We start from the raw sequence: 11,540 nt of genomic DNA, 5'->3' as shown, positions 1-11,540 counted from the left end.
AACCACCCTGGTCTGTATAGAGATCTCCAGGTCAGCCAGAGACACATAGAGACCTTGTCTTTGTATTGTTATTGCTATGATGAAGCACTATTACCAAAAGCAAGTCGGGAAGGAAAATGTTTATTTGGCTTACCCTTCCACATCAATGCTCCATCACTGAAGGAAGTCAGGACAGGAAATCAAACAGGGCAGGAACCTGGAGTCAGAGGCCACGGAGGGAGCCTACTTACTGGATTGCTCAGTCTGCGTTCTTAAAGAACCCAGGGCCACCAGCCCAGGATGGCACTCCCCACAATGGGCCAGACCCTATCATGTCAGCTACTAATTAAGAAAATGCTACAAGCTTGCCAACAGCCTGATGATGCAGAGGGCATTTTGTCAACTGAGGTTCCCTTGTGTCAAGTTGACATTAAATTTGCCAGCAAAGACCTTGTCCAAAACAAACAAACAAACAAACAAACAAATAAATACATAAATAAATGAAATGTGGGGCGGTGAGCTGTGCATAGGCAGCCTGGTCCCTGGCTGAGCCCAAGCTTAAAGCCCTGGACACCCAGCAGGTGAATTTTGCCTGGGAGGGCATTTTGGCCATGCTCCTTCAACCCCTGGCTCCTGTTATGTAGCTACAGCCTCCCACAACCCTCCTGAAGAGAGGTTTGTAGCCATCAGTCACAGGAGCAGCACCAAGCCCTCCCACATGCAAACAAGGTTTCCCCAAACTCTCAGACCAAGCCAATGTGAAGTACCTGCAATCAGACCCTGACCCACCCCAAAAGTGTCTATAAGAATCCTATCCGGACATGTGTGAGAACTATGTCATTGTCTGAGAGCTTCTGTCATAAGAACCGGAACACTTGGGAAGAGGCCTGCTCTCCCAAAACGCCACCTGAAGCTCCCCCCAACCCCCTACCCCCCACCCCCCATCCCCCACCCCCCCTCCACCCCCCACCCCCACCCCCACCCCGCCACCCTGAGCTCCCTGGCTAGTCAACCTCTCATCGGTCCAGCCCGACCCAACTCTGACTCAGTGCAGGACGATGTGGAGCAACTGAGGCACAGTGGAGACAAAGGTGGAGCCAACTGCAGCAGCTGCAGTGGCGGAACTCCCCTTCCTGCTCGCACTCACTCCCCTTTGCTGGAATCCTCGCACCAGGCCGGCCGGCCGGGCCAGAGATCTCTGTGGAAGGCCTCCAATACACAGGCCCATAAACAAACGAAGGAAGGAAGGAAGGAAGGAAGGAAGGAAGGAAGGAAGGAAGGAAGGAAGCTTGGGGCTTGGCTGATGGCCTATGAATAACGATGTTTGCGAACAAGCATGGGGATCTGAGTTGAGATCTAAGAATCCATTTTTAAAAAAAAAAGCTGGGCAGAATAGCTGAGTGGTAATCTAAATAATTTTTAAAAGATTTATTTGTTTTTATGTATGTGAGTACATGATAGCTTCAGACACACCAGAAAAAAGGAATCAGATCCCATTACACATGGTTGTGATCCACCATGTGGCTGCTGGGATTTGAACCCAGGACCTCTGGAAGAGCAGCCAGTGCTCTTACCCGCTGAGCCATCTCTCTAGCCTTAGTGGTGATCTATAACCCTGTGGCTTTGCTGCCTACCCAGCTCCAGGCTCAGTGAGAGACCCTTCCTCAAAGAACTAAGGGGGAGTGCCAGAGCAGGACACTTGACTTCTGTGTGTGTGTGTGTGTGTGTGTGTGTGTGTGTGTGTGCAAGAAATATAAACACGTGTAACAAAATGACAGGTGAAATGTATGAAAACGACTGTCTTTGGAATTGAGATGAAGGAAGAGTAGGGTGAGTGATTTATCATCATCATCATTATCATCATCATCATCATTACAATTTGACTTTTAAAAGAAATATAAAAGTCACATATACGAGAGGAATTTAAACCAAGTGGGACAGAGCATGCCAGTCTATGAAGCAGTGGTGACTGGCGCTATTCCCAACAACAAAAGTTTCTGGAAAGCTCCGAGCTCTGCTATCATTAATGGCTTTTCCTTGTATATGACTTACCATGAGGATGCGTCTGAGGCAGCTGACTCTTCTAAATGAACGGATTTAGGGGAAGAACTGCAGGCCACTCGAGATCACGGGGCATTGTAAGGGGGTCTAAGGAGGAGCCTGGGGAGGGAGACAGGGACTCTGGGGGAGAATCCAGGCCAGGGGAGCCCGATGAGTTGCTATCCATATGCAAGGGGTTAGCAAGAATTAGTAGAATAATTAACGACGCCAAATGTTACTTGGGGGATGGAAAGACAGCTTAATGGTTAAGAGCACATAGGGCTCCTTCATAAGACCCTGTGGACCAGCAGAAGTTTAGGAGTGGCTTTTCAGATCAAAACTATGCAAATTCTTTCTAGACAGGGATTTGGTTGAGTTAGCATCTCTATCAGCCTAAAGGCCAATCTGGCTCCTGGAACAGCCAGCCTTTCATTATCCCCCAAGCCTCAGTGTGTGGGCGGGGGGGGAGGGGGGATGAGGCCACAGCACAGGTGGAAGACATCCCTGTCCTTCTGTGAATTCTCATCACGATCTGGGTTTGATTTTTAATCAACAACAGGTAATAAAGACATGGCCATATTCACGGTGAAATGAGTGTGTGTGGGGGGGGCGGACCAGACAACTTGAGGGAACCCTCAAACTAAGACTACACTGCTAAGCTGTTTCCTGTCCTTTATCATCTGGAGAGCCTCTGGTACTCTTCCTTCTGTTGAACGTTGTTTGTTGTTGTTGTTGTTTTGTTTTGTTTTGTAAATGTTGTTATTGTTGTTGGAGGGAGGTACACAAGCCATAAGGCTCACTAGAGATCAGAAGGGAACTCTGTGCAGTTGGCTGTGCCTTCCACCTTTAATGTGCTCTGGATCAGACTTGGGTTACAAGGCTACGTGGCCAGAGCCTTTGCAGGTTGAACTGTTCCAACGGCCTTCTTCCCCACCCCCACCCCTTTTGGTCTCTTGAGACTGTGTCTCTACAAAGCCCTGGCTGTCCTGGCCTCCTTGAACTCACAGAGATCCTCCTGCCTCTGTCTCTCCCATGCTGGAATTATAGGCATTAACTACCACTACCTGCTCTCATTATATATATATATATATATATATATATATATATATATATATATATATATATATATAATGCTCATTCTCCTAGGAATTCTGAAGCCAGCCACTCACCACTCCTGTTTACTAGCCCCAGATGAGCATACAGTCTTCACACCATGCCCATGTACATTTTACCACAGTTTGACTTGGCTTTTAACTCAGCCAGGATCAGACCTGAGCTCCTTTCTGACCTGGAGGTCATAGGAGCACCACCCTATAACCGGTCTGTCCCCAGGACCCAACAAAAGAACTTGTGTTGGTAGTAGAAAGTCTTAAGGCCGTGGGGTCTAGGGCCCACATAAGAGCAGTCCAGGAATTCTGGGAGTGTCCTGACATAGGGCCAGTTGTTTTTTGTTTGTTTTTGATTAATTTTTTTTAAAGTTTGTTTTGTTTTTCCCGTATTCTAAAGTCCCCCAGCCCCAGCCCCAGCCCCTCCCCCAAGGGGATGGAGACAAGGGCCTGGACTCTATGCAGAATGGCCAAAGGTTGGGGGGAAGAGGGAGGGGGAGACGGCCAGCTTTGGAGTCACTAGGGTCTGAGTGACCCAATCTCTTCCAACCACATGACCCTGAACTATCTTGTTTGAAGGATTTGATGAGACAGTGAAAGCCAAACCCTTGGGAACTCCGAAGGCGGTCTCTGCAGATAGGACATTATCTATCTAATCTTCAAAGAGACAGAGGCTGCGCTGTGACTAGAGGGCGAGCTTCCCTGCTGCGGTTCCCACAGACTCAGGCCAGTTCTGGAAGCCCCTCCCCACCATCAAGAATCCTCTCCTCAATTCTGTCCTGACCACCAGCCGCTGCTTGTGTTGTGATGCGACCAGTCAGTCAGTCTCTCAGCTCAGGGGAAGCGGCCTAGCCCTTGACCTTGGAGGAACCTGGGAGAAAGCTTCACTAAAAGGCAGTACTTTTCCATTGCTCTGCCTGGCCACCTCAGCTGGCCTTATGCTATGCAGAGAAGAGGCAAAGGGCACCAGGCCCCAGCAGAAACCCACCCCAAATCTCCGCTCTCAGAGATGGGGGGTAGGAACACTCTGTGGGTGAGGGGCAGCAGACGGGAGTCCTAGAAAGAGAAGGGGCTCTCCCTGGGAACTAGGAACCCACCAATGAAGCTGGAGAAATTTGCATTCGTAAATCCCTCCGCAATATTTTCGGGGATTCCCATTCCTTCGCTGCCTCTCTATTCTTCATCCTTCCAATGATAAAGCTTAAAACAGTTCCAAGGCGCCTGTGCTGGGTCTTGGGAAGAGCGAGTCTGCGCGGAGGGGGGTGGGAGGGGAGGGAGGGGACAAGAGAGCTAGCGGTCCCGCCCGGTGATGTAGGCAGCCAAGGGAGGTGGAGCCGCGACGCCTGAAGGAGTCCCCACCGCAGCCGTGCTCTAGGTCCACCTTATCCAGCAGTCACCAGCCCCTGCTCTAGAGACGTCCCTGCCGCCAACACGGCGGCAGGGACAGTGGCAATCGCCTGGAGTCTGGCCTGGAGGACATTTATTGCTATAGACGCTACAGACCCTGTTCCTCCTTGCTTCCCAGACGGCTGGAGTCATTCCTGGGGGAAGCTGTTCCGAGCCGATCAAGCAGCCCCGCGGACATCTCAGTGGCCTGCCCGGCTGGGCACCGGGCATCTGTGAAGCCAGCCCCGCCGGGCACTGGGCATCTCACGCAACGACTGTCTTCGGCCGCCGCCCGGCTTGTCGCAAGTCCTGGGCGGTGGGCTTCTGAGAACCTTTGGCCTCCCCAGGACCCAAGTGAGCTTCCCCGCGCTCCCAGCCCTTTGGGCCGCCGCGATGCTGCCCTGGAGACGGAACAAATTCGTGCTAGTGGAGGATGAGGCCAAGCGCAAGGCGAAGAGCCTGAGCCCCGGGCTAGCCTACACGTCGCTGCTCTCCAGCTTCCTGCGCTCCTGCCCGGACCTGCTACCGGACTGGCCGCTGGAGCGTCTGGGCCGCGTGTTCCGCAGCCGGCGTCAGAAAGTCGAGCTTAACAAGGAGGACCCCACCTACACCGTGTGGTACCTGGGCAACGCCGTCACCCTGCACGCCAAGGGCGACGGCTGCACCGACGACGCGGTGGGCAGGATCTGGGCGCGCTGCGGGCCGGGAGGGGGCACGAAGATGAAACTGACCCTGGGTCCGCACGGCATCCGCATGCAGCCGAGCGAGCGCGGCTCCGGGGGTTCGGGGGGCCGCAGGCCGGCGCATGCCTACCTGCTGCCGCGCATCACCTACTGCGCGGCGGATGGGCGCCACCCGCGAGTCTTCACCTGGGTCTACCGTCACCAGGCGCGCCACAAGGCCGTGGTGCTGCGCTGCCACGCCGTGCTGCTGGCGCGGGCGCACAAGGCGCGCTCCCTGGCCCGCCTGCTCCACCAGACAGCGCTGGCGGCCTTCAGCGACTTCAAGCGGCTGCAGCGCCAGAGCGATGCTCGCCACGTGCGCCAGCAGCATCTCCGTGCGGGGGGCGCCGCCGCCTCGGTACCCCGGGCTCCACTGCGCCGCCTGCTCAACGCCAAGTGCGCTTACCGGCCTCCGCCGAGCGAGCGCGGTCGCGGGGCTCCGCGGCTCAGCAGCATCCAGGAGGAGGACGAGGAGGAGGATGCGGAGGAGGAGGAAGAGGAGGATGCCCGGGATAGCGAGGGTGGAGCCCTGCAGCGCGAACGGTCCGAGGTGCTCAGCCTGGCCCGGGAGCTGAGGACGTGCAGCCTGCGGGGTGCCCCGGTACCTCCGCCACCAGCTCAGCCGCGCCGCTGGAAAGTCGGCTCCAGGGAGCGAGCGGGCCAAGCGCGCTGAGAGCGCAGGGCTAGGACTCGGGGCCGTACACCCGGCCCAGCAGATTGACCTGGACTCCAACCCCACCCTGCCCGCTTCCGCCCCCTGGTCCCTGGCCTGCCGCCCTCGCGGTCACTGTAATGGTCGCCTTGCTCCTCATCCTAGCTCAGGGTGAAGTAGGATATGCCCTTGATTATTGGGGGGGTGGAGGCGAGTCCATACGTCCCCACACTGGGAGTTTCCCTGGCCTGCCACTGTGGAATTACCCCCATGCTTTATGCAAAGTCTCTGCCCACAGACCAACCAACCTGCTCTCTTCGCCCCAAAATAAAGGCCTCTCAGGAGAAAGGGAACCCCTGGAGGGGAGGGGGTTGAACCCACAACTGGGTCTAGGTTAGGAGTAATGGCCCTGCCCTTGGTCTCTTATTCCCAATGATAAGATCTCACCCTGGAGAGGTTTCAGATAAGGAGTGTAGCGGCTGGGGACAACTGAGGTCAGCCCCACGGAGGGCTGCCATCTGGGACCATACACACAGGGACAATTGCTACACCTTATCTAAAGGGGACTGAGATGGTCCTGTCTACATGCAAAGGACAGAATGAGACAGGTAAGAGGCCAGCACTAGGCAGCTAGCCAAGCCTCTGCCTTGGCTTTCCATCAGGGTTCTGCTCATCCCCTCTCTGCAGACAGAGAACTGGTCTACTCTAGGTACCCTGCATCCTGGACCAAGATGGAGCCTCCAAAGGAGGTAAGGACACATGTCCCAGACAAGCCAAGGCTTTCAGAGTAAGCAGGCCCCAAGCACAGCTGCACTCACAGGCAGGCTGAGGGAGGAAGAGGTCCTAACACGGAGAGGGGAGTGAGCCCTGCCCAGGTGTCTCCACAAGGCCATCAAAACCCAAAGATCTATGTCATCTACTGATCTTTGTAAATAAAGTGGATCTGCTTTTTCAGGCCTGTCACCCCTCCTGTGTTGTGTTTTCCAGTCCTGCTAGGGGCGGGGGTGAGATTGTCATCGCAGAGCCCAAGGACAGGAGAAGGGCCCAGAAAATACCCCCTTTTAAGTGTCGGTAGCCACCTCCCATGATTCCTCCAGCTTGCGGCTTGCTGTCTGGAAGCTGTTCCCGGAATGTCAGGGGAGGAGGCAGCAACATATGCTTTGTCTGAAAACGGCACCAGCCAAGTCCTAAAGGAACAGCCCCTGTCTATCCCATCAGTCTGTCTGTCTCTGCCTCCCACGATGTCTGTACACCAGGCACTTGGATGCAACTTTCTCTGGGGCATTTGTGTGGGGGATGGGGAAGTGTGTGTGCTGAGTTAGGGGCTTCTCTTTAACCAAGTGTGTGTCATAGCCTGTGCTATAGACCGTGGCCCCACCTGGTTCAGGGAGGAGACGACAGCAGTGAGTGGGAGAGGACAGTGAGCAGCCCAGATTTCTTTTGAAAGACTGGAGAAAAAAATCCAGTCCCTGGGGTAGTGAGTTTTGCACTCTTACTTCTTTAGCCCCAGGCTGAACTGAGCACTGGTCTCAGAGCTCCTCAGCACCGATGATCAAAGTGACATTCTTTCCCTGAACAGGGGACAGCAGCCACTACCCTGTGGCGGAACCCTCACAGGGTCAGAGGTCGGCTGGCTCTGCACACCAATGACTGACTGCTCAGGCAGCGATGTCCTGTCCGTAGCGTCCCTTGTCAGCTTGTCAAGGCTTCTGCTGGTGTTTTCCCACATCAGACAAGAGGTGACATGTCACACCTGGAGAGGACTATGGGCTCCAGGGGAAGCCTCTAGGGTTCCTTAAGACAGTCTCACAAAGTAATAAGGTTACCAGCATGCCCTTCTAAATACAAATGGTACAGCAGATACTCTGTTTAAGGCCTAAATGGGCCCTACTGTGGCTACCTGGGCTAGGCGCTGTGGCTGCTGGAAGCCTCTCTCAAGCTGGGGTAGTCTCCCCTGAAGTGCTTAAAATGGAAGGGGCAGGCAGTGGATGTTAATTTACAGCCTTGATTCCAGTCTTTTATTTTTTCCTCCTCTGGCAACTACCCAACACAAAGTACACATGTATGCACACCAGCATAGAATCCCCTTCCCTCAAAAAAAGGCCTGGGAGTAGGAGCAAACTCCTTGCCACAACCCCATTTCCAAAGTGTTTGGTAGAAGAAGGGCTGGACCAATGTCTTCCCTCCACTAGTATAGAATGATGTAAAAACACTACAGACTAGTTAGCAAGGCTCCAGCTGCTACCTGGCTAGAGTCAGGAGTCTAGGGTTGCTTCCGAACCCTGGCACCCCTGTCCTCCAGGGAGAGGATGTGTCCTGAAAACCACACCCACATCTCCGCAGTCGGGTAGCCTGGTGTCCTCAGATCTCCGTAGATTCCTTACTCACAGCCTGGAACTGGGAGTGGGTTGAGCCAACATAGAACTCACTAAGTAGCCTAAGGTGACCTGGGACTGACCACACATTCCTCATTTCTCAGCCTTCTAAGTGCTTGCATTATATAGTGGTACACAGCTTCAATCCCAGCATCCAAGGAGTCAGAGTCAGCAGACCTGGGTGGAGTTCAAGGACAGCCTGGTCTACACAGCAAGATCCAGGGCAGCCAAGGCTATACACAGTGAGACCCTGTCTCAAAAACAGTGTCCAAGCCACCACACACAGCTGGACTACTGGGTTTTTAAACCACATTTATTTTTCAGTCTTACCTCTGTTCTAGATGTCACGGGGAACAAAGAGGCAGGTGTAATGGGGGAGGGGCTTACCCATCCTGTTCTGACTATAAGAAGGTGGGGGGCTCAAACATACTAAGGAAATACTAAGGCAGTATTTGACCACTGAGCCCATATTTTGTATGATGTCAATGATGTGAGTCTACAATTTTTAAAAACTGATTTATTTTGAGACAAAATCTTACTGTTAGCCTTGGCTGTCCTGGAGACCAGGCTAGCCTTGAACTTCCAGAGATCCTCATGCTCTGCCTCCCAAATGCAGAGATTCTTGCTTGTGCCACCATGCCTGGCAGATTTTTCTCTTTTTAAGTGGTAAGATTTCCTCTGAATGTTCTAGCCTGAGGCTTGGGCCTGTTGGTTGAGCCAGCCAGAGATGCATTATGGGAGCAGTTTAGGCACAGCAGTAAAGCGTGGGAAGTATTGCCCCTAGTGAGGCCACAACAAAACTCTCCTGGGAATTGTGGGGCCTAAATCCATCTCTCCTGATCACTCCAGAGGGGCTGACCTCTGGAGTGATCAGGCATATCAGTGTGATATGCTGCATTCACAGCTCAGTACACGGGTCAGTGGGCCTATCAGCCAGCCATCTTGGCTCCCGGATGTGTGCCCCCCACAGTGTTCCCTGGTTTTCCAGGTGTCATAGCACACTCCAACCTCTAAGCCTTTGCACTGCTTCTCACTCTGCAGGGGTCAGGGCAGATGGTTTTCTCTTTGGCCTCCGTTTTCAATCCTACCCATCCTTCAAGGCCCAGCTCCACCTGTTGGCAAATTTCCTTAACCCACGTCCCTCTGTTCCTGCCACTCCAGGTGGGGATCTCTGCCCTCACTCAACCCAGGGCTTGGTCTCTGCTTCCCTCATGGTCCTTGAACTACCGCGACCGGATGTCTCTTCATGTCCATCATACTCACCCACCTTCATGTCCGCACACCCTTGCCCACCGTGGGGCAGAGAGTTGGTTCTCAGCGACTGTCTGCTGAATGAACACATGAATGAGTGAGTCAGATGGAAGAGCCACCGTAGGCTAGGAAACCAAGTGGGCGGAGGCACAGTCCCTCTGCCAAGCTTCTGTCAGGAGATATGGACAGATATCCTCAGTTGCCCCGTTCAGTCAGACGATGCCTGGAGGGGGGCGGGGAGGGACCCACAGCCTAAAGGAAGCTGCTTCTCACCAGTCTGCTCAGCTCTCCAAAGCCTCAGGTCAGGGTCTTCTCTTTGGGCTGGGTTCTCCCCATACAGAGATAACGTTCCCAGAGCAGAGCAGCCCCTGGTGATGGCTACTTGCCTTCCAGATTCACTGGCTGGGATTGGTACTTTGATGGGCAAAGGAATGGCCACCTGGACATCTGCAGCCTCTAGTTTAGTACACAGGGAGGAGACTTCAGCTCAGCACAGTTGAGACAAGCTGAGTGCTTGCCTGGTGGACTTTGATAACTGGATGACTTCAGGCGGGTTCCGAAAGGCTTTCGATTTGCCATTTCTAGGTGAGCTGGCTTCTTCGATGGTAGGAGGATAATGTAATTTGTGTACTGGAGTTCCTGTCAGTTCGAGGTAGCTATTACTGTTACCATTTTACCTGGAACTCTCCTAAGGCAAAACTCAAATGAGACCAGATACCTGGTCTCTGATCAGAGCACCAAGATGTCAGATCCAATATCTTAGATCTATTTCATGTGTCTGTATGTGTGATGTTAGTGCACCTATGTGTGTGTGTGTGTGTGTGTGTGTGATACTGATGACAGAAACTCTCTTCTATTTCTTTCTCACACCTTATTCTTTGAGGCAGGGTCTCTCAGTAGAACCCATAGTTTTCTGGTACAGCTAGCCAGTATTCCTATCCACCTTGCCTTGGGAATCCCTGGTGTGGTGGTTCGAAAGGAAATAACCCCCATAGGCTTATAGGGAGTGTCACTATTAGGAGGTGTGGCCTTGTTGGAGTAGGTGTGGCCTTCCTAGTGTAGGTGTAGAGGAAGTGTGTCACTGGGGACAGTCTTTGAGATCTCAAGCTCAAGTCTTTTCCTGCTGCCTTTGGGTCAAGAAGTAGAACTCTCTGCTCCTTCTCCAGCACCATGTCTGCCTGGATGCTGTCATGCTTATTGCTATGATGATAGTGGACTGAACCTCTGAATTGTAAGCCAGCCCCAATGAAATGTTTTCTTTTATAAGAGTTGCCACAGTCATGGAATCTCTTCACAGCAATAGTAGCCCTGACTAAGACACCCTGTCTCTACCCTCCAAGGCTGTATATTATGTGTGGTCTGTCACACCCAAATGGCATTTTCATGGGATCTAGGGATCTGAACTCTGGTCCTCACACTTGTACAAGTGCTTTACCACAGAGGCATGTCCAGAGCCCTCCCCCAACTTGTTCATCTTAGCACCCAGCCACATACTGCAAACAACTCAGAGGTGAATGAATGAATGAATGAATGAACGAACACAAACTTCCCAGTCTGGATGTGATGGTGCAACTGGCCTGACAGAAACAAAAATATTTTTACAGACGCTAATGTCCCTCAATTTGGCTGGAAGGTCTTTGAAACAATGGATTATAAACCGGCGTTCTTCCCTCCGAAAATCCTGTCAGCCCACCTGACACTATAAGACTAAAGCCAGGTCTCACGTGTCAGATCACTTAGCCCTGCAAGACTTTTGCCTTCGGTTGAAACTATACCCTCCTTTCAGGGTCATGAAGGTGGATTTGTTGGGAGAGGGTCATTGCATCTTGTTCTGGTTTGTTGTGAGTCTTGGGTTTTTAATTGTGTCATTGTTGTTTTTCCAAGACAGGGTTGCACTATGGATCCTTGTCCTAAAACTTGGTCTGGGGGCTGGAAAGATGGCTCAGTGGTTAGGAGCATTGACTGCTCTCCCAGATGTTCTGAGTTTTCAATTCACAGCAACCACATGGTGGCTCACAACCTTCTGTAA

The 11,540-nt window shown here is 52.7% G+C and overlaps 1 protein-coding gene across 1 annotated transcript; it reads left to right on the top strand.

Annotated features, from left to right (window-relative positions):
- Positions 1 to 4,460: 4,460 nt before the first annotated feature.
- On the top strand, positions 4,461 to 6,839 carry Fam43b (family with sequence similarity 43 member B). Its single transcript, XM_052177853.1, has one exon. It carries the CDS (start codon positions 4,905 to 4,907, stop codon positions 5,904 to 5,906), a length of 1,002 nt encoding a protein of 333 aa, XP_052033813.1. The 5' UTR covers positions 4,461 to 4,904; the 3' UTR covers positions 5,907 to 6,839.
- The last annotated feature ends 4,701 nt before the right edge of the window (positions 6,840 to 11,540 follow it).

This window comes from Apodemus sylvaticus, chromosome 3 (genome assembly GCF_947179515.1).
Source record: "Apodemus sylvaticus chromosome 3, mApoSyl1.1, whole genome shotgun sequence".
Taxonomy (NCBI): domain Eukaryota; kingdom Metazoa; phylum Chordata; class Mammalia; order Rodentia; family Muridae; genus Apodemus; species Apodemus sylvaticus.
Note: the sequence above shows the minus strand (reverse complement) of the source record. Positions and strands in the feature narration are given on the sequence as shown.